The following is a 24,303-nucleotide window of genomic DNA, read 5'->3' as shown; positions in this document are numbered from 1 at the left end:
TATATGCAATTTTCGTTAACCATATTTAATTTGAGCAATTCCTGTTATAAAATTTTACAATCTAACGTACATCAGATGTTAGATATTTTTATATGTCATATCAAATATGTTGTAGAATTTTTTTAAAAAGGACGAAAAAAGGCTGTCCAGAATACTAAATAAGGACTTTGTCAAAAATCTGCTAAAATTAACTCGCTTAAATGATTGTATCTATCACTATCTTCTTACGAAATTCTTTTGCTATTGAGCATAGTTTGATATCGTGATTCTGTTGATTGCCCAAGTTAATAAAAAATATTTAAAGTCTATACACGTCGCAAGGATAAATTTAAAGATGAGAGGCATATAATTATCATACCAGGTCGTAGACTTAAAAAAAAACCTTCTTAAGGTTTCTCAGTTTTCCAAAAATAACCTGTCTAAATTTATTTCTTATGAAATCTTTTTGCCTATTGTTCAACCTTCCCCTTCCCCCTCTCAAAATCATGTTCTATTCTTTTATAGAAAATCTTTAAACGCTAAACATACAAAACAATTAGGGTTTTTCAAGTTAGGTTAGGTTAGCACCAACTTTGAGAATAGGGCTATACATATATCTTAGATAGTTAAGGGTCGCGTAATATTTATTCTTTAAATTTTGTTCTTTTATATAGTTGTCATAACACCTAACTAATGAATTTGCTTTAAAGAACACTAGGAGGAGGACAATACTAAAGCACCTTGATAATCTATAGTAAAATATCTATTGTTGTCACTCTATTTCTCACTCTCGCACAATTTAAAATGACCATTACACATATGGAGGGGGGGGGGGGAGGGGGAACCAACCTAAATAGGGTATTACACATTACATGAGGTCAAGCAAGCTATTTAAATGTATATTATTATTAAATTGTAATTAGGCTGTTTAAAGGACCAATTAATTTCACTTGACTGGTCACCTAACTGGTTTTATTACTGTAATAAGTAATTAGGAGAGTGAGGTTAATGTCATGTAGTAAGGGTCACGGACAAATGGATAGGTCAATAGGTAACAAATTAAGATATGTGTTGCATAATTTTAAATTTACAATATGGAAACAACATAATGTATCCTCCTTGAACAATCAAGATTTTAGAAATATAAGATAAACAAATGATTTTAATCATGATATAAAAGTAACAGGATATCTATCTGTCTGTCTTAAACAAAGGATCTCACTAACCGCTGAGTCGTTATGATTTTACTTTAGTGAATCATTCTATAGGCCCAGGAAAGTTTTAAAACAATTTTAAGGAGAGTAATTCTTCCCTTCACCCCTAATGAAAAGAGCTCCATTCACAGAAAAAAAATTCTTTTCAATTATAAAATAAAAGGTGAGGGTCGACTCCCCTTCCCTTAAGTGCCAATAGATCCTCTAGGTGCGTATCCGCTAGTTAATATCTGTAGGAAGCATTTATAGAAAGAAATTAAATTGGGCTCAATCTCCTATTCCAATCACTATTCCAAAAATCTAGATAAAAAGATAGTTACATAACGTATAATAACTAAAAATCTTAAAGTTTTAAGTCCATTAGAGTGCCCTGGGATACGCCATAAAGGTGGGGGTGGGGGAGGTCGTAAAGTCTCGTGGGAATAAGTAAAGGTGAAGGTTGTCTTCCCAAATCTCTCAAAGGAGGTAGTAGGACTGTTATTTTTTATGTCCTGTTTGTTGAGTGATCTATTGATGGCAAAAACCTACTGGGCTTTTCAGATTGCAGGAATCGTCATTTACATCTATACAACGATTTCAAAAGAACTATCCTTTACCAACCTTTCGCTTTTTAGTAAATTGACAACATCCGTAAAAAGGGGCTCTGAAATCAAACTGTAGGACAAATGAGCTTCAACAATTATCAAGTGTCAGAACTTAGATGCAGAATATGAATCAACAAGTATCTGCAAAAATGTACATAATTTGTTGCAAACTTAAGTAAATGAAGGATACTTTTAAAGGTTATACATACATTTTTAGAAATTAATTGTTGAGATACTTCGCTTTTAATATTGTGCCCTGTTGCCCTAGAAATGATTAGAAGTAAAGGTTAAAAATCAGAATTTTTGAAAGGTTCTTTATCTAAATCGTACCTAACTATTGCAGGAATCCTAATACAACGATAGAACAATTTAGCATGCCCATGATAACTGATAAGAGCTATCCGTTACGTACGTACGGAAGACACTTATTATAGAAAAGCTTTTTTTTTCAACAACAAAAAAGAACACATAAATTGCATAGTAAATCTTATATTTATTTATAAAATATTTTAGATGATCATTGCACATGAACGACCCAAGGGAATTACAATAATGGCTATTTAGTTAGTTAGTTATTCCTCTTTTAAATCAAAAGTTAATCCATAATAAATTTCTAAATAAGTTACAATTTTTGTATTTTGCTTTAATTTTGTGCTAATATGTGTTTGCGTGTGTTTTGTGTATATTAGGTGTTTTCTTGTGTTTTAATGAAGAGATAATAAAATTATAATTTTTCCTTGCTGAAAATATAATAATAAACAGAATCATACTGTATCACAGGCCAAGACACACATATTTCAAAGTTAAACGTTACAAACTTGAAAAATTAGTTTTTATAAGTTTTAAAATAGAAAGAATCAAAAATTTTTTTTAGACTTTTAAGTACAGAATTTGAATGGTCTGTGCGTCTGTAACGATAACTCTTTATACTGTATACTGCATAGTAAACAAATCACCTTCGCACTGCAATTTTAAACAAAGGAATAAAATGATGAAAGAAGATGTTGAAAATAATGCAAAAGCAAAACACAAATCACAAGAAGATAAAAGATTTTATAATAAACCAAGTTGTCATGTTAAACATCTTGTTAAAGTCCGGCAAGGAAAAATTAATTTTTGTGCATTTTCATCAAAGTTAAATTAATGTTCTTAAAATTTAAACTTTTATAAACATTTTTTTGAAAATAAATTGAAAGAGGCAATTTCAATATATGTTTGGAAAAAAGGTAAAAATCATTTTACAAGGTTTTATTTATGCATAGTTTTTGATATTTCAATTTTTAACTTTGATTAACTAGAATCTTAAAATTTTATGTATGTATGTATATAGTGTATCAAAAAAGGCCAGAAATTATTATCAACATGATATTTGTATAATATTCAAGAACATAATTATATTTTGGTTCAAAAGTAATTTTAAGAATGCATTATCAATAGTCAATATTTTAATTTCAAAGGATAAAAATGAAGGAATCGAATGTGTTGTTTGAAAACTTAATTTTTATGCATTGGCTTCAAGATGCCGTGTTTTTTTTTAACAATCTTTTATACAATTCAGAAATATTACATCATCTTACATCCAATATCAAAGCTTTTTAATATTTTCTATTCATATATAAAAACTGAAAGTTGCCGCATATACAGATTATTAATTAAACTATTTAGACTACGAGGATCATGTTTCATCTAGATGTTTAATTTAGCCTTGCTGCTTTACAAGTAGGCCAAAATAACAGAAAAGAAAAAAAAGGACCAATTGCTCTAAAAGTGGAAGCTTGTCAGTCACGAGCAAACAGGTGAATTTGTCACTGTCTTCATCTTTCAAAAAATTATTTATGATTTTAAGTGCAAAATTTGGTGATTTTAATGATTTATTTAAATAGAAAACAGGATTGATGAAGGGAAAAAAGGGAGTTTGATTAGAGTCATTTGTTTGTAAAGCACTTTTTTCGTAAACGTAAATTGCCTATGGTTTCATTTTTGAAGACAGGGCATATTCAAAATTGAATAGTAATGACATTTTTGTATCAATACATCATTCATAAAATAAAATTTGAAAATATTAATTTATAATTTCCAATTTTTTTTCAAATCTCGGTCTTCCCGCATAAAATTCCATCTGTTTCTCTCACCAAATAATCTTGCTTTAATTATGTTAAAGTTATTTGATCAACAACAAATTTGGAAGATGTTATGGAAGACGACTTCTTTAAGTGTCACTCCACTTCCAACACAAAAACATCAGCGGCATCGGTGCGCATTAGGTCACATTTATGCCGTGCTTTGGTGGCCATTTTTTTGGTTCTTCCCTGATAGTGATGCACCTGATTAATTTTAAAGGGTAAATGTTTTGAAGTTAGCACTCACAAGATGTACAAATCTTCACATACACCAATTTTAGTCAATTTTACTAATTGTTTTTGTTAAATTATCACTTTGGTCTTTTTAACTGCATGGTGCTGGTCTGGCAGCTGCGAGCTCGGGGCTCTAGCTGCTTGTTGATGCTATGGGTGAGCTCGGAGATAAAGGAGTTCTGTCAGGATCTTTCAAACAACCATTGATCGTCACAAGAACCTGAAATAAATTCATATATATAAGTAATTTGATGAAATACTTTGAAGTACACCAACGCATTACAGACAGACAGAGTGAGTTACAAAGCAGATTCTTTTGTTCTGCAGAATATTCACAAAAAAAAGTATATTTCAAATAGCAGCCGAGTTATTTTCCTTTTAGAACCGAAGGACAGACAATGTTAACAATAGAGTAGCTTCGCTACGAAAAACATGTATGAATATCAAGTAGAATAACCACGCAACCTCTCTAATATTTTCAGCTTATTTAAACAATAGGTCTATGTACATGACAAAGAAAAAGAATTTATGCATTGGTCTCTGTGCCAAAAGAGTTACTTTTCTCTCTTATATATTCAAATAATAGGAACGTAAGCTTCTGCCGTTTTAGAGTAATATCAAAATACTTATAAATATGAAATTTATAGCCTTAATTTAAAATTGAAATTGATCAAAGTAAAAAGACTGATTTAAATCAATTTCTCTTTTCCTTTGACTTTATTTCTTTTCATATTTTTATCTCTTTCAATTAAACAAACACACACACACACACACACACACACATTTTTCTCTCTCTCTCTCTCTCTCTCTCTCTCTCTCTCTTTCCTTTTCTTTTAGTTTTCTTATATTTAATAATAACAGTACAAATGGAGACATAGTATGGAGAATAAAAAGCAATACCAAATTAGAAGAGATAGGGAAGGATATTTGTAAAGAGAGAACGCATAAATTATCTGGATATCATTATTATTACTTCAGAGACATTAGACAGACATAAAAGCACAGCCAACCCTTACTCTCATGCTCTTGTTCTTAGATCCCTCGTTTTATCAAACATTTTTCTGGGTTTTTTTTCTTAATCTTATTGATCTACTTTTTAAAAGGTTAGGTTTTGTCATGTTATAATGGATACAGGTTAGCCCCGCAGTGTTAGGACTCCTGTAGCAATTAAGTAAATAGAAAAAACGACCCCTCCTTGTTTTACATTTATCTGAAAAATAAAGGGAATGGCTCTTCTGTGCTTGCGTGGTACTTTTATCGAAACCTTTTATGGGACACCCGCCTCATTCAATTCTCATTTCTAGTGAGACCCCAAATCCCCTTAGTAATGTCAAAGGGTGTTTTTTTTGTGTAAATTATAGAAAAAGTTTGGTAACCAAAGTTCTATAAGAATTATTGCGAATTTGCCACCAAAAAACAAAACACTTGATTTTTATTTGCCTAGATATTATGAGAACTGTATTAAAGTTAGGTATAGAAGACGTTAACTTGATAGCAAAACAAATTGTAGAGAAGCTGCACTATAGATAAAGACAGAGGAATGTGAAATGTATCTGACACTCACACACAAATAAATATGCACACACACACACACACACGGTCATGGAAGATTGAGAATTATCTAGAATCGATATTATAGCAGATATGTATCGTATCGGATACCTCCTCTCAAATCCCCTCTCTTATATTCCTTTATTTTCAAAAGATAAAGAAATATGTAATAGAACCAGAAATTCATATATAATAAAATTATACTAAATTATATTCATAGTTACAAAGCATTAAAATTGCTTATAGATTATTGAAATGAAGTAATAGTTATATCTCGCATCGTATTATAAACGGCTTTCCGCGGATATAGAATGTACAATTATAAGATTAAAACTAGTTTTTTTAGCCCCGAGGTGCCAAAGGCACCGGCTAAAAAAATGGTTTTAATCTTATGATTGTATATTTTCATATTCGTAGAAAGCTGGATATAATACGATGCTAGACATAGTTTTTTTCGTATGTATGAGAACCGGTTCCTATCCACCGGATTCGAATGAATACGAGAAAAAGATGTTAATATTTTTAAGATATACCTCTAATTCCCTTATCCTTGAGTTATCCTTCTAACTAGGGGAGCAGCTTCTCTTAAACTATTCTTGTCTGCATATAATCAAAGTGAATGCGGATCTCAACAATAAGTAAGACAATATTCTGTACTTTTCCTCAAACTACCTATCAAGCACTGACCCGAACCGCCACCTTCTCTATTTTGTTTTTAAAAAATAAAAATAACTCCACCAAATGACCATAAACTAGCGGGGCCTATACCTGAGGTGTCATAACCATGCTGGGCTACCCAGTATCAAATATAACCTAACCTAACCTGACCAAAAGTAAAAAAAAAACCGAAAACTACCCTCTAATTAAATTTGTAAACTTATTGGATTGTGTATTTAAAGATTTAAAAGGAACTAAAAGGTCCCTTTAACTCTATTCTAAATATCTTTTCTAAAAAGTATAAACTACTTGCCTTTAAGAAATAAACTAAATACTATAAATCATACCTACTTATATCAAATATTGTGTTTTCGTGACAAGAAATGATGAATTCTTAAATAATAATATGACATTATTCATATTATAGTTAAATAACTACCTTCTCAGTTCTTTAATTTGTAAAGAATTATTGCCTAGGGTAAAACTAGAATGATGTATATGCGCTTAAATAAAATGTTTGCTGTTAAGCAGGTATTATGCGGCATTTATTCCAACAAGAACAAACATTATACAAACAGACATAGCTATAATCCCAAGGAATTTTTGTGAATATTTTTCTTAGAATCAAAACTAATATTGAAAATTTAAAGAAACTTTAAATATCATTTTGTATTTTTTTTAGTTTGAGTGAGGAACAAATTTGAATTTAGTATGAACAATGAATTCCACTGCACCAAGCAAGGTACTTGTAATTACAATTCTCAAAATACAGTTTCATAACTAAAAGAAATTTCACATTTTTGCAAGGAGTTGACTACAAATCATAAAACTTTTTTTGTTCAATGTGTCTTTCTTCTGGACTTTTTAGATTTAATTTCATAGAAAATATAAAGCTTGATTTACATATTTAAACGTAAATAAGGCATATCGTTTGTTTTACTAAGGTCAAGATGTATGAAATTATAACTGAGAATTATAAAACATTGGAGCTTTGTGTTGGAACAATAACCACACATGGATGTCCAAGATTTTTTTAAGGGGGGCAAAGTGAGGGGTTTAAAAGATGTGATGGGGTAACTTTATGTATTTTTTAAAATCTTGAGGTGGATAAAATGAGGAGTACCCACTACCCACATATGTTTAAAATTATTTTTTTTCCGAATGGTTTTAAAAGTATGATTTAAAATCATATTGAAAAAGATCCCTTGCTTAACAGGTGTAGCATATTATGTTGTGTTACCTTTCTGGAACCAGCTCGGTCCCTGTGTTCACACAGCCAGACTCCCTGCCAGGTCCCCAGGTTCAGTTTACCATCGGACACAGGCACTGTCAGGTTTGACCCCAGGAAACAGGCTTTCACGTGGGCCGGCTAAATAAAAAATAAAAATTGAAAGGAATTATGAAAGGAAGCAGCTTGTATTGCCTAATAAAAAATGACGCATACAATACAAATGACAAATGATAGGCTAGTGTACATTGTAATTGAACAATTGTAAATTGTATAGTGGCCTTTCATGGTTATTTGTATTGTATGACGTCATTTTTACAAGTCACTATGAGCTGCTTCACAAAAGATCCACTTTATTTCTCCCATAGATGTACACATAGTTGGGTTGACAGTCTCGGTAAAGTTAAATTATATGAATGATAAAAATAAAAATCTAAAGTGTATAAAAATTCCACATTAAACTTCTTATTTTATCAGGGTTCTTAAGGGATAAGACAATAGACTTTAAATTTATAAATACTCTTTTTTATATCTTTTCAATTAGAAAAAAAACATTTTCATTTTTTAATTTACGACATTCAAGGGAAAATTAAACCTATTCATATTTGATGAGAGGAGTGTTAGTAATCATTTCAATAAAATAATACAAATAAAGTAAATGCTTTAAGCAAAATTTTAAAGAAATTGTTGAAAAAATTAGTCTATTTTCAAACCTTCTCAGTTTTAAAAGCTTTTAGTCGATATGTAAAAATACATTGAAAGTTTTTTTTATATCTGAAAGAAGTATTAACACCCATTTGTATTTTAGTCTGTGTGTGTCAGGCAATGATGTGGCTCATTATCGGATGCTGAGCCAATTATTGAAAAAATGCCAAGCAGAGGAAGAAAAAGTATTTTTCTCACCAATTATTATACACATTTTTATTATAGGTTATACAATAATAGGTTGTATAATAATTTGTTTCCTTCATTTTTCCTTTTTTTTGGTTATTTTCAATAATTATGCAAAAATCATCGAAATTACATTAAACACAAAAATTTTAAAAGTTTAAACAACAAATATTTGGATTTTAAAATCTAAAAATAGTTAAATTTAATATGATAAACCAAATGATATCTTTTAAATCTTCGTTGTTTGGATTATAAAGTTGATGTAAATGTGACCTAATCCTCGTATGTTGGAAATTCCTTTTTAAATTAGATGTATAACTGTGTGAGATTGATCATCTGGAGTAAATAATCTATTGTTTGAACTTACCATATCATCCGGTCCCTCGCAGCTGTGTCTGAAGGGCATGTCCTCGGGAACTATCCGGTTTAACATCATCTCCATATCATCCCTGAATATAAACAAATATTATAAGGAGTATATCATCCCTGAATATAAACAAATATTATAAGGAGTATATCATCACTGAATATAAACAAATATTATAAGGAGTATATCATCACTGAATATAAACAAATATTATAAGGAGTATATCATCCCTGAATATAAACAAATATTATAAGGAGTATATCATCCCTGAATATAAACAAATATTATAAGGAGTATATCATCACTGAATATAAACAAATATTATAAGGAGTATATCATCACTGAATATAAACAAATATTATAAGGAGTATATCATCCCTGAATATAAACAAATATTATAAGGAGTATATCATCCCTGAAAAGTTTGATCTCTTTTCATGATTAAATTCACATAAGATATAACAATTTATATAGGGTATATGATAAGTATTTGGATGTATCATGAACTTATTACAAAAGGTAAATATTTATTTAGAAATTATCAAAAAATGAACTTCAGTATTTTGAAACCAGACAACGTTATCAGAATTGGTGTAGAATGTACTTTGATATTATGCTAGGGGAAATATTGTTGCTAATTTAGGTTGCTATTTCACCATTTATTGGTCATTTCGTTTATCCAGTAGAAGAGATGGGAGAGGGATGAGGGAGTATTTTAGCCCGCTACAAATTTCGTTTTATTAGAGTACATAATCTGGTGTAAGATCCAAGTAATAGTAAATCCTTTGTTATCAGATGCCTTTCATTTCTTTATCCCATTTAAACTCAGTAAGGTATACTGCAATTAAATCTAATTAATACCTCTGGGGGCGATTGATAACAACGTAGGGCCAGACCTTTATATTAGTAAAGGAAAGTAATGGGATGCGCCAAAGGCAAAGACATTTCTCTTACTGTAACTATTAATGTCTTGCACTTGACATAGCAGCAGTAGGGAAACGTTCAACGTCTTTATCATTACGTGGTTTGGGCTTCTATTTCTATACTTCTCCTCTCCAATGAGTGGAAACGCTACGCTTTAGGCTACAGTGGTGGTTTAAACTGCCACTACAAAGAAAAACTATTTTGAAACAACCCTTTAAAATCTAAATGGTCACTTTACCTGACGTCAGGATCCCAGTTCTCGTTGATTGCGAGGCTGGCAGATGTGTGAAGTAGCTGGATGTGCATCAGACCAACTGCAAACTGGGATAGCTCAGGCAGCTGAAAAATAGATATTCATTAAATTTTTTTCACAAATATGAAGTTTATCGTGGTTGAAATTAAAGAAAATAGCTTGAACTGAAGTCTCTAAATTAAAATTGTGAAAACAGGAGTAAATTACAACCTCAACGGTCATACCTGAAACCAAATAGTACTTTAGGTGACCAGTTGTACACTAGTAAGACTTTAAAAGTCACATCTTTTAGATAGATAAAATAGATAGAAAACTAAATTATCAGTTACTGATCACTTAGGAAAGCTTCGAAGTGTCAATGGGTTGGTGACAACTCTTTATCGCGCATCCATATTAATAAAGAATTTCGTGTCGTTCTTTCTTTATCTAGAATGGTTGTTATTGTCCTTGTTTATATTAAAAATATGTATTTGCATATAAATGTTGCAGCAGCTCTATGTATAAATGTATAATATTATGTTGCATATCATATGTATATATAGAGCATTAATGTTGCTTTAAAATTAATGTAATTATTCATCCAGAGCTTATTTGTATGTGCAGAGAATATAGAAATTATGAGACATTAAGAATACCAATATTATACATATTATGCTAATGTTGTAAGAATATCATTTAGGCTTCTCATATATTTAATTACTATACCACTAGTTTTTAGTACTTTAAACTGAAATTAGATTTTATTGGAGATGGTAGTATAAATATACCAATACATATTTCTCAGCCATACTCAGCAGCTTAAGATTAATTCTTAATATTTTTTTAATTAGCAGGGTGGCAGGGGACAGTAAACTATAAACGCGGTCTTTACTCTTTACAAAAAAAATTTGAATCAATTCTATTTAATCTTGATTTGGGTGTACAAACCAGTAGTACTCAAATTTTTTTCTTAAATTATAGAAGTGATTATTACTACATCAATTTATCCATTTAAGTTACTCTAAAGCCCAAGGCAACAAATCAAGTAACACCTATCTGACAACAAACCGAAGTTTTTATCTTTTAAATGAAATTATTTTTTCTCATGACATTCCAGGTTATTCTTTACCCTTAAGTCTCTAAAGTCAAATCAATAGTAAAGTTACCTTTGCAAATTCTAAAAAAATATATCTTAAAAAATATTTTTTATATCCTAAAGAATTAGTCAGTTCAATATAATTTTGACATTATGCTAATGATAATAATTGGGCGCAGAGCTTAACCTTTCTCCCCCCCCCCTTCCCTCCCAACTCTCACAATCCAGACATGATTCTATTCTCAAGTATAATAAAGCATTTTGTAATGAATAGAATTAAAGTCCAATTACTAAATGTCCGTATTCCCCTTGATAGTATATAATTTCATGCAAATCTAGGATTACTGCATTGTGTGTATGGGTGCCTGGTAGTGGGTGAGTGGTGTGCCTGCCCAGCAACACTAAACTTAAACAGGAGAGGATTCTCCCCCCCCCCGGGGGGGGGCGGAAGTATCCTCTTTTTTTCTAACCTAACCCCCATTCCTTGATTTAGTCTCCCTGCGGACCCCTGAAGTTGCCACTTTGTATCCCCATTATGGCATAGTGTAAGGAAAATGCGGAATATAATATACTATAACTATTCCTCCCACCACCTCCCGAACTATGATGGTACCCTTCCCTCTGGCTATATATTTTTATATAAACAGGGTGCTTCTTATAAAATTGTCTAATTTAATGAGAGATAATGAAAAACTTGGACATTTCCTATATCGCCTACTAAACAAACTTTTTAAAAGGCCTATTTTAGGTAAGGTGAATTTCAGTTCCATAGGAATAATATTATCCCAAAGGGACCAAAACCCGCAGGAATAGAAGAGATAGAAACAGGGTTCTTTTCCACAGTAGTAGGGTGTTTTGATGGTTCATTTATAAATATAAATAAAAGCATTTAAAGTTTTACTTGTCTGACCTTTGAATCAATGTTAGGATCTTCCATGGTAAAGTTATAAGAAATGGTCACAGCCTCCAGGGTCCTCAAAATCCTCAGACAGCTGTGTGTTAAGGATTTGGATTAGATGCCTTTATTCCTGTTTTATAAAATTAGACAATTTATGTGTGTTACCCTGTATAAATATGTATATGTATCTGTATAGTTATACAGTTGGTTGGTGGTTACCTGGCTACAATCATAAAGTTGTAACTCAGGTTGGTTGATGGTTACCTGAATACAATCATATAGTTGTAACTCAGGTTGGTTGGTGGTTACCTGGATACAATTAATAGTTGTAACTCAGGTTGGTTGGTGGTTACCTGGATACAATCATGTAGTTGTAACTCGGGTTGATTGGTAGTTACCTGGATACAATCATATAGTTGTAACTCAGGTTGGTTGGTGGTTACCTGGATACAATCATATAGTTGTAACTAGGTTGATTGGTAGTTACCTGGATACAATCATATAGTTGTAACTTAGGTTGGTTGGTGGTTACCTGGATACAATCATATAGTTGTAACTCAGGTTGGTTGGTGGTTACCTGGATACAATCATATAGTTGTAACTCAGGTTGGTTGGTGGTTACCTGAATACAATCATATAGTTGTAACTCAGGTTGGTTGATGGTTACCTGGATACAATCAAATAGTTATAACTAGGTTGATTGGTTACCTGGATACAATCATATAGTTGTAACTAGGTTGATTGGTAGTTACCTGGATACAATCATATAGTTGTAACTTAGGTTGGTTGGTGGTTACCTGGATACAATCATATAGTTGTAACTCAGGTTGGTTGGTGGTTACCTGGTTACAATCATATAGTTGTAACTCAGGTTGGTTGGTGGTTACCTGGATACATTTATATAGTTGTAGCTCAGGTTGGTTGGTTGGTTACCTGGATACAAATCATATAATTGTAACTGAGGTTGGTTGGTGGTTACATGGTTATATATAGTTGCATGTCATGTACAGATACAGACTCAAATCTTTTTGTAGCTACGCTGTTAAAAATCATGAATGTTTAGGCTTGTGTCATAATGACATAATGGCAGAAAGAACAAAGACATGTTCTTCTTAAAGTGAGAAAAGTAATAGATTTAAGTTAACTAGAAGAGCATATATAGAAAAGAAAATCAATGGAACATCTAAAATAAGACCTGTTAATGGGGGATAGGTAAAGAAATTATTCCCCTCCCCCAAAATTTTTTTGGAAATATATTAGATATTACCCCTCCCATAAAAATATTTACCCACAAATAGGAGGATAAACCCCTATCATTATTGATTGAAGGTAAGGTAACCCTTCGTTACAAAAGTAATTAACTTATTATTTACCCTTTAGAATGCAAACTTTGAGGATATGATAGCCATAATAAACAGGGATCTAAAGGGAAAAGACAAAGGCCCATAAATTGATGTACATTCCCAATGATGATACACAAAAATACACATACAATTAATGGTTGAAAACTTTGGACACTCAACTTATTGAACCAACATATTAAAATTCAATGAAAGTCCCCAAAGTTGATAAGGCAACAAATGAGGAAACCTTATTATAAAACTTTGGGGACTGGTGTAATAAAAAGCACAAAGTCCCCTCACTCTCTGTATAACAGATAATTTTTTAAAGAATTAATCTCGAAATATATAAAATCTATTGTGTATGACCATGATGATGTAAGTTGTTCACCATCAAAACTAAACACAAACAAAAACTCTGCAGATAAACATGGCTGAGGATTCATCAAGGTTGCTATTAGAAAACAAGGTTGACAATATACATATATTAAAATATTGATTTGGAACCTGTTTCTAATAATATCCATTATCTTGATAATTAAAGAGAAAAAAAGACATTAATGATAGCAAAATAGAGAAAAATGAAGAAACTAACATTTCAGAAAAAAATCAACATTATTACATTATTAATCCATGACAGTTATCATGTGGTTGTAAATTAAATTTTATTTTCATAAAATTCATCTCGTTAAGATGAACAAAAGCCGTGCCGATTACAATACGATTTGTTTGTTTTTATAAATGGTCCAGAACCGATTTTTATTCATGGGAGACGAATCGGGTTCGGACAGGTGATAGAATAATGGTGGCATTAAAAGGGAAAATTTGAACAAAAAATTCTGATAAAATTTTGATATTTAATCTTTTTATCTGTTTCTGTAAGATGTTCTTGCATACCCTTGTAAAATGTTTCTCCTAACTGGCTAATATACAATCTACCCCCCCCCCCATTTTTAATTTACCCCCATCCCCTTCCCTAACCATGGAGGAACTAAATGACAAATAACTGTCTGAGGACTTTTTGAGCAACCTAAATTGGCGAGAAAAAAATCTCCTGTCACAATATCCACGCATTCTATATCCATTTTTGTAAGTATGCCTTGGGGCTAAATCGCATTAAACACCTTTTACACCCTAGATATAAATTTTACATTGAACACTATTAAATGCACTAAAAACTTAATACATATGTTTTTAAAAAGCTTTTCTCGTATTCATTCGAATCCGGTGGATAGGAACCGGTTCTCATCCATACGAAAAAACTATGTCTAGCATCGTATTATGTCCAGCTTTCTACGAATATGGAAATGTACAATCATAAGATTAAAACTTTTTTTTTAGCCGGTGACTTCGTCACCTCGGGGCTAAAAAAACTAGTTTTAATCTCATAATTGTACATTCTATATCCGCGGAAAGCCGTTTATAATACGATGCGAGAAATAACTATTCTGTATTTAGAATATGTACGGCAGTCTATCGACAAATAAAGGACAAATATTACATCTATGTAAATAGTTGATACTTCAATTTAGGTCTCATGCATTTTTATCCATCGAGGCACTAGATGGAATTGACAGATTTATAAGATATATTTAGTCTTCTTAGTTACAGTGTTGGTTATAAAAAATGTCCTAATTCAAACTACACTAATATATGATTTTTAGAATAAAGTTTAAATGTCAAGGTAAACTTGTTTCAATAAAAAAAAAGAAGTATGTCTTTAATGCTACATATTTTAAATAAATATCCACGTAATATTTTAGCTAAGCTATTTCAGACTGAAATGTTTGCCTTTAGGGTGTTAATTCTCTATAAATACGCATATGGAGTATATATATGTAATAGATAAAATTTGTACAGTCTCTAGTCAAAATTAGTTTGTACTGCAACCTTTATTTTTGTCTGTGGCTTAAGATCTCCGAAAATACTGGTCCGAATTGGTTGTACTTTTCAGGAAAGCTTTATAGATATCTTTTATAGAAGTGCCTTTACTGGATAATTTTCCGTTTGCCACATAAAACATTTCTAGTGGTCTTTACTTAACCTAACCTAAGCCATTAACAAGTAATGTGGACAAGTTAGCGGGTATGTAAGATTGAGATGTGCAAAATCTATTGAAAATATATCATGACAAAATATCCGTTTTGCAACCCATTTCTAAAAGTGTGTGTGTGTGTGTGTAGATGCAGGTTCAGGTACACAGGCAAGCACCAGAACATAATCCTCAGCAATTCTGGACGCCACATTTTAATCCTTATCAAATATATGCAATGCATTATTATCACCCATTCTATTTTACATCAATTGTGCGGTGTCTCTATAAAATGTAGGAAATATTAGGGCACTAAAATTAAGAAATATTGGAAGCACAAAAGTTGTAAAAAAAATGCAAAGAGAACACAAAGATTTTAAAGATGTTCATTGTTTGGTATAAAATGAATATTGAAAGTCACAACAAAATAAGCAGATTTTTATGTTTTATATTGATATAATCTTTAAAAAAGGTGTTGGATTTGGAAGTTATGAATAGAATGAATAGAATTTATTAACTAAAAGTTAAAATTTAAGTAACAATCTTTTTGGGCCTTCTACATTCCAATAGAACATTTTAGTTCTTTTATTAATCAAAATTGACAATATAATTATATAGTTTAAAAATATAAATAATTTGACAGACAGAAAGAGGTATTTTAAGATGGTCAGCAGAATTCAAATAGAAAATTTTAACCATCTTATCATTTATAAAAATGAAAAAATACCCTTTTCTAAATAAGCTTGAAGTCCTCTTTAATAATACATAGATTTCCAACGCTTTAAAAGAATTACCGACAGGTTGACGGATTAAGTAACTTATATACTATTAGCTCATTGGCAAGGGAAAATAAAAGCCAAAAAAAGTAAATTTTCCCCATGGCGTTAAGGACTGACGGACAGACAAGAAGTTAACAAGAGCAACAACATCTTATCCTTGTCATCTTATAACCCTTTCTGTATAGAGATACTAAATTGTTGGTTTATTGTTATAAGAAAAAGTTAGATCAATAATGTTAGTACACCTAAATATTTGTTGCATAAGATCTCTTAAATGTCTATATCTAAAGCTTTTATTTTATGGCAGGTTTTAAGCTACATCCTTTAATTCATTTTTCAACAAGAATATCTGTGAGCATCACAAAAAAAAAATATTTTTTTTGTGACAAAGTTATTTAATTAAGTCTGTGTGTAGTGTGTGTGTGTGTGTGTGTGTGATCTTGTCTGTGTATGGGTTTATTTGTGTGTGTGTGTCTGTGTGTGAGCAGTATTAATTTGTAGATTGTGATGCTGATATTATATTTGTGATCTAATGCGACCTACGAAGACAAGTCACAATAATTTTTATATTGGCGGATTAAAAAAAGGGTCTTCAAAATATATTTTTTGTATTTTGCTTCTAACCAGAAATCTATGGCCGATAGATTTATGTACATTGTACATCACCAATCATGATACACATAATTACCCATTCTGTTTATTACAATTAGTGGTTGAAACTTTTAGACACTCAACAAAATGAACCAATCCATCAAAACTCAATAAAAGTCCCCAAGGTTGTTAAGCCAACGAATAATAAAAGGTTATTATAAGACTTTGGGTACAAGTGTAATAAACAGCCCAATGTCCCCATCCTCCTTGACTTCTAACAATTCAGTATGGATAACGTAATTATCGGTAGCGCAGCAACATCAAGTTAACAACGTGTTTGCTATATATATGGAAGGTTTTAGTCCATATTCAGTAATCAACATACTCATAGTTTATTTTTTAAAATCTGTCTTTTTGTAAAAAAAAAAAAAAGAAAAGAAGTATACTTTGACTATTTTAGAGTGATTGTTTGTCAGACGGATGTACTTACAAGTACAACCCAAATTATAGAGAATATGCGTTATACAAAATAAAATTTAATCATATAAATGTTTTATCATGAAAAAAAAACCTAGTGCGACCATTTCACTCCGTCCAAATCTGTATAAATATTTGTGTGTGGTGTCTGGCCAAGCGTAAACATCCAATCTTTGATTAAATTCATCACATTTCAAATGTTGATAGGCTTCAGTCTTACTTTTTTTATAAAAAGAAAATGTTTTATGAAACTTTAAAAGTTTTATTTTAATGTCAAATTATAGTTAATATATCATCAAAAGTATGTTAAAATAAGTTAATTAACATAACGTTTTGACGACCACCCTTAATATGAAGTCAATATGATTAATATCAATGATGTAATTTGAACGGCAGCATGTGGATAATGTGTCAGCCATGATCACCTTAATTCCATCCCATTTTGTCAACATAAACCCATAAAATAAGTCTACCGGGTAAAAAAAGACTCACCCCTCTGAGTATTTCCTCAGTAACCAGGTGAACGCCTCTGTGTTGAGGTCTCAGGTGAACTTTGCGTTGAAGCCAAGCGTTCGGACCAACTATTAGTCCAGAGCCGTGCGATGACCCTTGGCCGGAACCTAAACAAAAGAATATAACAATAGGCTTTCATTAAAAGAAGCATGGCTTGGCAACCGCGAATAAGCCTACAATTAAAACTCGTTTGGATGCTTTGAAAACAGGGATTGCCATATCGGGCCTGGTTTATACTTCCAGCTGATTTATTAAAAATGTAAACGGTTAATTTCCCTAGGACAAACAAGCGGCTGGCGCGCAGCTGCCGAGCCCTGATTAGAAGGTCGTTAATTTAGAAACGTTGATTCAAACATTTAAAGGAGATTCGGTAACTATTTGGCATACACTAGAAAGCGTAGCAACTCATAAGGAGTTACTAGAAAGTCCGAATGTCCCTTATAAATATGATGACTTTTTAGATATTTTGACATACATTCTGATAATATGTAATTATAACCTTTTAATAAGATATACACATTATCACTTTAAATTTTTTTTTGCATTCAGAAATTTTTCACTTATGTAAAGTTTATCTTTATTATTCATAACAGGAAAAGATTTGAGTCTGTAAAAGTATAAAAGACTAATGTCTATTATAAATAATCAGTTAGCTTGCATGACTTATAACTATTATCAATACTCTTTACAAAATGATAAACACAATTGTTGTTATATTTTTAGTGACAAAGCTTTTCTAGAAATAGCATGTGTCCGTCCTACTAAAAATATGCGAATTTAACAGACCAAAGTTTAATGAACACAAAAAAACGCTTGCGATAGAGAGGTAATAAACAAAATTTTTGCCATCAATAATTTTCTACCATTTTCTGAACTAACATAAAATTTGCTAAATTATTATTGTACCACCATTGCATTGGCTATTATTTTCAAATTCTAAATTACTATTAGCTAGTTATTGTTACACTACTTATTATCATAATGTACTTGTTGTATATTATCCTCACAGAACATTACTGAAGCATATGTCCGCATCTTTTATATGCTAAACAATAAATAATAAACAAATAATAGAAAAAAAGGATTTCCTTTGATAACAGAAAATATGTCTTGGCATAGAAATGAATTTATGGTCAGTAAAATTGGTTACCAAAGATTTGAGTAACTAGTGTCACCCCCCTCCCCTTCCACCATCCAACAATCCTTCCTCCCCACCTCAAAAAATCTTTTAAATTGCTAAAACACCCAAAAAACATATTTAAAAAAAGATGGAGATTTAGAAAAATATTAAGCAGTTGTTAAATCAGAGTATCTTTATCTTTAAACTGAGGGTTCTAATGAGATAAGACAATAGCCGAAAAATTGATGTACAATGTACATCCCCAATGATGTGACACAAAATTACCTCTTATGTAAATTACAATTTGAGGTTGAAATATTTGGACACTCAACTTAAAAAACCATCCAATCAAAATTCAATAAAAGTCCCCAAAGTTGTTAAGCCAACGAACAAGAAAATGTTTTTATCAAACTTTGGGGACTAGTGGAATAAACAAATAGCCCAATGTCCCCTCCCTCCCCAGATAGAACTATATCAGCTTCCGTTACACTGTAAGATTAATCAAACACTATCATAAGGTCAAGCTGCTTCTTCATTAAAATTTCCTCTATTAAGTCTGATTATTTAATTTGCTTTGTAATTAATCTACATAGCTTTTAATAAGATTACAATTCCTGCATAGTGAATCTGACAGGCAAATTGATTGATAGAGTAGCTTTTTAATATAAAGACTTACCTTTACTATGTGTGGCGGAACAGGCCATGGATCCAGAAACCAAGCCAAACCATCAAGAGATACCACCCTCCCCCTTGAGCACACCTGAAAAAAAAACAATATCATATTATACAAAGGGTAGGTAGGATCATGGTTTATGTGAGTCTATCTTTTTAATAATTGTAAACAACGCTTTTTGGTTGTTATCATTTTGTCATTTTGACAAATTAAAAAAAAAATAAGTCTGCCCGTCCGTAACGGATGGCTCTGTTAGAATTGTTAGAATCATTTAAAACTTTGTATGATTCTTCTAGAAGTTTCATACTATTTAGAAAGCAATTCTATAATCAATACAAGAATCATATAAAGGCTTGTATCATAATTCCTCAAATAAGTACAACTTATTAGAATAGCAACACTATAATCAATACAAGAAAGTCGGTATGTCCATTTTAAACAAATTGGATTCCTCAGGCCATAGGTTCAATGATATAAGCAAGGCATCCCTATAATTAAGTCTTGAAATGTAAGTGCACAAAGCATCCTATATTTTAGTAATTTTGATTTATTAAGAATTTTTGTTTAAACTTCTAGAAAACAGTGGAGTTTAAGATACTACTCTCCATATAGGTTATTTAAAATATGTAAAAATATAAAAGTGTATATATAATCATTAACTATGATGGAACACCACATTTTATTTAGACATTAATATTTATTATGATAATAATATGTATCAATATAAATTTTCTTTTTCTGTTGTACATTAAGATATATGAAAAGGCTTGGCTCGTTCTTAGGCTCTATGGTATTTTCATTTGTATATGATGTATGCCTACAGTGTAAAATAGCTTTATGCCAGTTAGATTTAAAAGGCTTATGTATATCTACAATGTATAGAAAATGGGGGGAGGGGAGAATTGATGAGTTTCAATTACCAATATAAAACTATAACAAGAAAAAAATATATTATTCCTGATTTTAAGTTTTTAAAGAAGAAAGAACTAGAAAACTGTAATGTAGATTTCTAAATGAGAATTTATGTAGACAGAGATGAAAACATATTGAATAAAAACTTTGTTTTTCCATCCAATTTCCTTCTTTCCACTCCATAGTTTCTAGAGTTTTGATAATTTTAATATTTTATATTAGTTTATAATTCAATATTTCTTATTTGTAAATTTACTAGCAGCTGATCACCTAGCATTTAGGGGGCTCTGTATTTTAAGAGTTAGGTGACAAAAAAATAGCCTAAAACCACCCAGTAACCTTGTGTTATTGAAATCTTATCTTGAAACAAAAAACCTTAGTACTTTATATAATAGAATAAATTACTTTTTGCATAGATATATTTATGTGACCTCCCATCTTTTAAAGTTTAATTTAATACACTTACAAAATATGATATCTTCAAATGAATATATCAATATAATTTTTACTTCCTTGGTTGATAGATAAAGATAATATCCCCTGAATCCATGATACTAATAATCTAAGGCATGACAGCCGCCAACCAGCTGTCCGTTTTGCAGCTCAAATACTTGCAGCATTCAAATTAAAGGGTAAAAAATCTAAATGATTATTAATGAATAGATAATTTTTAAGATTTTATGGCGGTTTGTTGGCAGGAGTTGCATTGCGGCTGCAGATCCATAATCAATATAGTTTTTGTTTGGCAAGTGGACAACTAAAGTTTGACTCACAATATTATCAAACATTTGATTAATTGTTCTTACATTTATTTACTAAAGATTATTATTATACAAATATTTACTACATAGTTACAACTTATATTATATCATATTATCCAATATATACGTATTTCTATCTAAAAAGATAGGTTTAACTGTGTATATAGCTTGATTATTATTTACTGTTTTACATCTGGAATTTTATATGAAAGAGATAGGTACAAAACGTACGTATTATCAAAACGTTTGTAAATATGTAATTTATAACCTTTAATTAGGCATATTACATGAAGCGTTTGAATGAATAATATTATAGATAGTTGTCTATACTCTATAGGTAAATTTGCAATTGTGACGGTATAAAAAATTTATTAAAACAAGATTAGTTTTCATTAAAGCTGATGCATATTTGAACTAAAAAAAGACTGCCTACTGTACTTTCGTGTGAAGACATCCAAACCTATTGTCCTAGATTGATTAGTCTTAAGTTTAATGACTATAAAAGAACCGTAGTTATAGCCAAGTCAGAGTTTTTTGGACGGACTGACGTACAGCCGGACAGACGGCGAACGTCCGTAGTGTCCTATATTGATTACGTTCATTTAGACAATCTAAAACTGTATTTTACATCCTTTTTATAAATTAGAGTATTTTGTTAACTTACTGGGATGGACATAGAAATGGAAAGACATACAAACAGACAGGCGGCATAAAGAAATAGTGTTCACGAAAAGTAAATCATTGCCTTAATTGAACTAGATATGAAAGAAGCAGTCTTAAATTTCCCTATATGTGATGTTTGTAATAATTTTTAACCTGTCATTCATGCTCAAAGGAAAGTATTGTCTAACCTAACCTATATTTATGAATGGTCCCAGCTCCAATATTTCAGGTCTTTATCCATGTAGTGTATCTAGTTTTCTACTAAATTTGGTTAGGGCCATCATGACCATTAGTCACGGTCTTTAAAAGTAATCTTGAATAATCTATTTTGCCTCGAATTTCTTAACAAACTGCTTAAATTTCTTTTTACTAGAGTGAAAAAATTGAAGTGAAATGGTCTTAATGCATTAGAAATTTTAAAATATTTTTAATACTAAAATCTATTATCTTTCAAAATTATAAGATTCTTTCTAGGTTTTAGAAAAAAAAATTATCTTCAAAAAAAAATATCAACAAAATCTTTTAATCATTCCAAACATGGTGCAAATTACTATTCTATTTTTACGTTTGCCCAAAGATCCGAAAAGGTTTTTAACAATCTAGATTTTGTGTATGGTCATTTGAAATGAAGTGGATATTATTATAGGAAAGTGTGAAAGATTGTGTGTAACCTTGGAAAACAAATGGTTCACCCACTTCAAAACAAAAGAGAACTAGAGAAAGAAGCAGCACATATCATTAGGCAAGAACATCCTTTTTTTACAAGTATTTACCAACAAAAAAATCTGTTTATATACTATAGAGTGTAAATCATGAAAGTAAAGCTAAAATTTTACCATACATATGTATATATTTCAAATCTTTGTAGTTAGACAGGGATCTAAAGGGATAAGATAATGGCCGATAACTTGATATACCTCCCCAATAATGATACACAAAATAACCCCTTCTGTAGGTTACAATTACTGGTTGAAACGTTTAGACACTCAACTTACCGGACCACCAATCAAAATTTTATAAATGTCCCCAAAATTGTTAAGCCAACAAAAAAAAACTTTGGGGGCTAGTGTAATAAACACTCTAATGTCCCCATTTAATCAATCTATTATTTTTAGAGAAGCTTCGCTTTTGTGATTGGTGTATAAATCTTAAATTTGTATTGTTTGTTTATTTAGAGAGAAGTAGTAAGACAAATCAGGATTATAAGGATAGGATAATGAACGGTAAATTAATCTTCCTTGCAGTTTTTAATTGTATATTATGCTTGTAAATAATAGGGGTTAGTAATAATTCTATATAAATATACCCGACATTGCCCTCTCCCTCCCTGGAGGCAAATAAAACTGGGTCTAGACCTATCTGACTTTACAAACAATGCGAGCTTTTTATTATTTTACACGGCGGGGAAAGTAAAAGTTGAATTTGTTATTTTTTTGACGTGTTTTCAAAGTTAATTATTTTTTTAGCAAGTAACGCCTCCCCCCCAAAACCCAAAACAGGTTAGGTCCTCTCTGTCATGCATTTTATGATATATTTAAATGGGGTTGGATATTATGGAACGAGGGGATAAGACGTTATTCTACTAAATTAAACTAAAGTTAAAGTATACTTGATTTAAAAAGGTCAATGATGGTAATAGGTAACACAGCAATAACAAGGTAGCAAACAGGATTTTTTTTAAAAAGTCGGTGAGCCATGGATGTTATATACTTAAAAACACTCAATAATACTGGGAATGCTGTCAAGAGGTCTAGCTTTAATAGTTGCTGAATATATCTCATTTTCCCCTTAGCATTAAAGAATGACGGACTGGCGGGCGGACAGACATAGTGAATTATAGAGCAGCTTTGCTACTTAAAAGAATTTTTAAAACTTTCACTCGGTATGAGTAACGTAGAAACATAAAGACAGGTATTAATTATAAAGTAGTTGCTGTACTAAAAAAATATGTTGTAATATTGTTGAAAAATATGTATTGTTTTGCTGCATTGATTAAAACTATTCTTAATATTCCCCTAGTAATCTCTGTCTCAGCAATTTACCTTTTTTTGTGCTTATATAAGCATTTTTGTCAGATTTAAGTAGGACGTGCTCACATCGGGAAAGTCCGCACTTTACAACAAAAGTGGCTTACTTAAATCGGACATGTCGGACTAACGAGCCATTTTCGTAGGTTAATTGCTTACTTCAAGAACTATTATTGCCCTATAAACCCCTAAAAATCCCCAAAAATAAGGGTGGCTGATAAGAATCAGCCAAATCGGACGCTTTTGACGTAAATGTCTTACAGATTAAGATTTTAATCCGGATTATTTTTCCTCAAAATTTAATCCCTTCTCAGCCATTTAGGCTATATTTGTAGTTGATTGCTTACTTAAACAAGCCATTTTTGTGATTAATGTCCTACTTATATCTTCCATTTTTGCTACAAAATCCTTACTTAAACAAGCAATTTTTGTGATTAATG

General features: G+C 31.0%; 1 protein-coding gene across 3 annotated transcripts in view; it reads right to left on the bottom strand.

Annotated features, from left to right (window-relative positions):
• Positions 1-2,250: 2,250 nt before the first annotated feature.
• LOC145316013 (UPF0047 protein YjbQ) overlaps positions 2,251-24,303 on the bottom strand; it is a 52,757-nt gene continuing 30,704 nt past the window's right edge. For all 3 annotated transcript variants that reach the window (XM_080156276.1, XM_080156274.1, XM_080156275.1), the window contains exons 2-7: positions 19,504-19,587; positions 17,687-17,814; positions 9,988-10,088; positions 8,826-8,907; positions 7,580-7,708; positions 2,251-4,351 (exon numbers count right to left, since the gene is read on the bottom strand). In XM_080156276.1, the coding sequence (XP_080012402.1) occupies positions 4,265-4,351; positions 7,580-7,708; positions 8,826-8,907; positions 9,988-10,088; positions 17,687-17,814; positions 19,504-19,531 (555 nt within the window). In that variant the 5' untranslated portion in view covers positions 19,532-19,587 and the 3' untranslated portion in view covers positions 2,251-4,264. The remainder of the gene's footprint in view (positions 4,352-7,579; positions 7,709-8,825; positions 8,908-9,987; positions 10,089-17,686; positions 17,815-19,503; positions 19,588-24,303) is intronic.

The sequence above is a fragment of the Acartia tonsa genome, chromosome 4 (genome assembly GCF_053477335.1).
Source record: "Acartia tonsa isolate MP-2025a chromosome 4, ASM5347733v1, whole genome shotgun sequence".
NCBI lineage: Eukaryota > Metazoa > Arthropoda > Copepoda > Calanoida > Acartiidae > Acartia > Acartia tonsa.
Note: the sequence above shows the minus strand (reverse complement) of the source record. Positions and strands in the feature narration are given on the sequence as shown.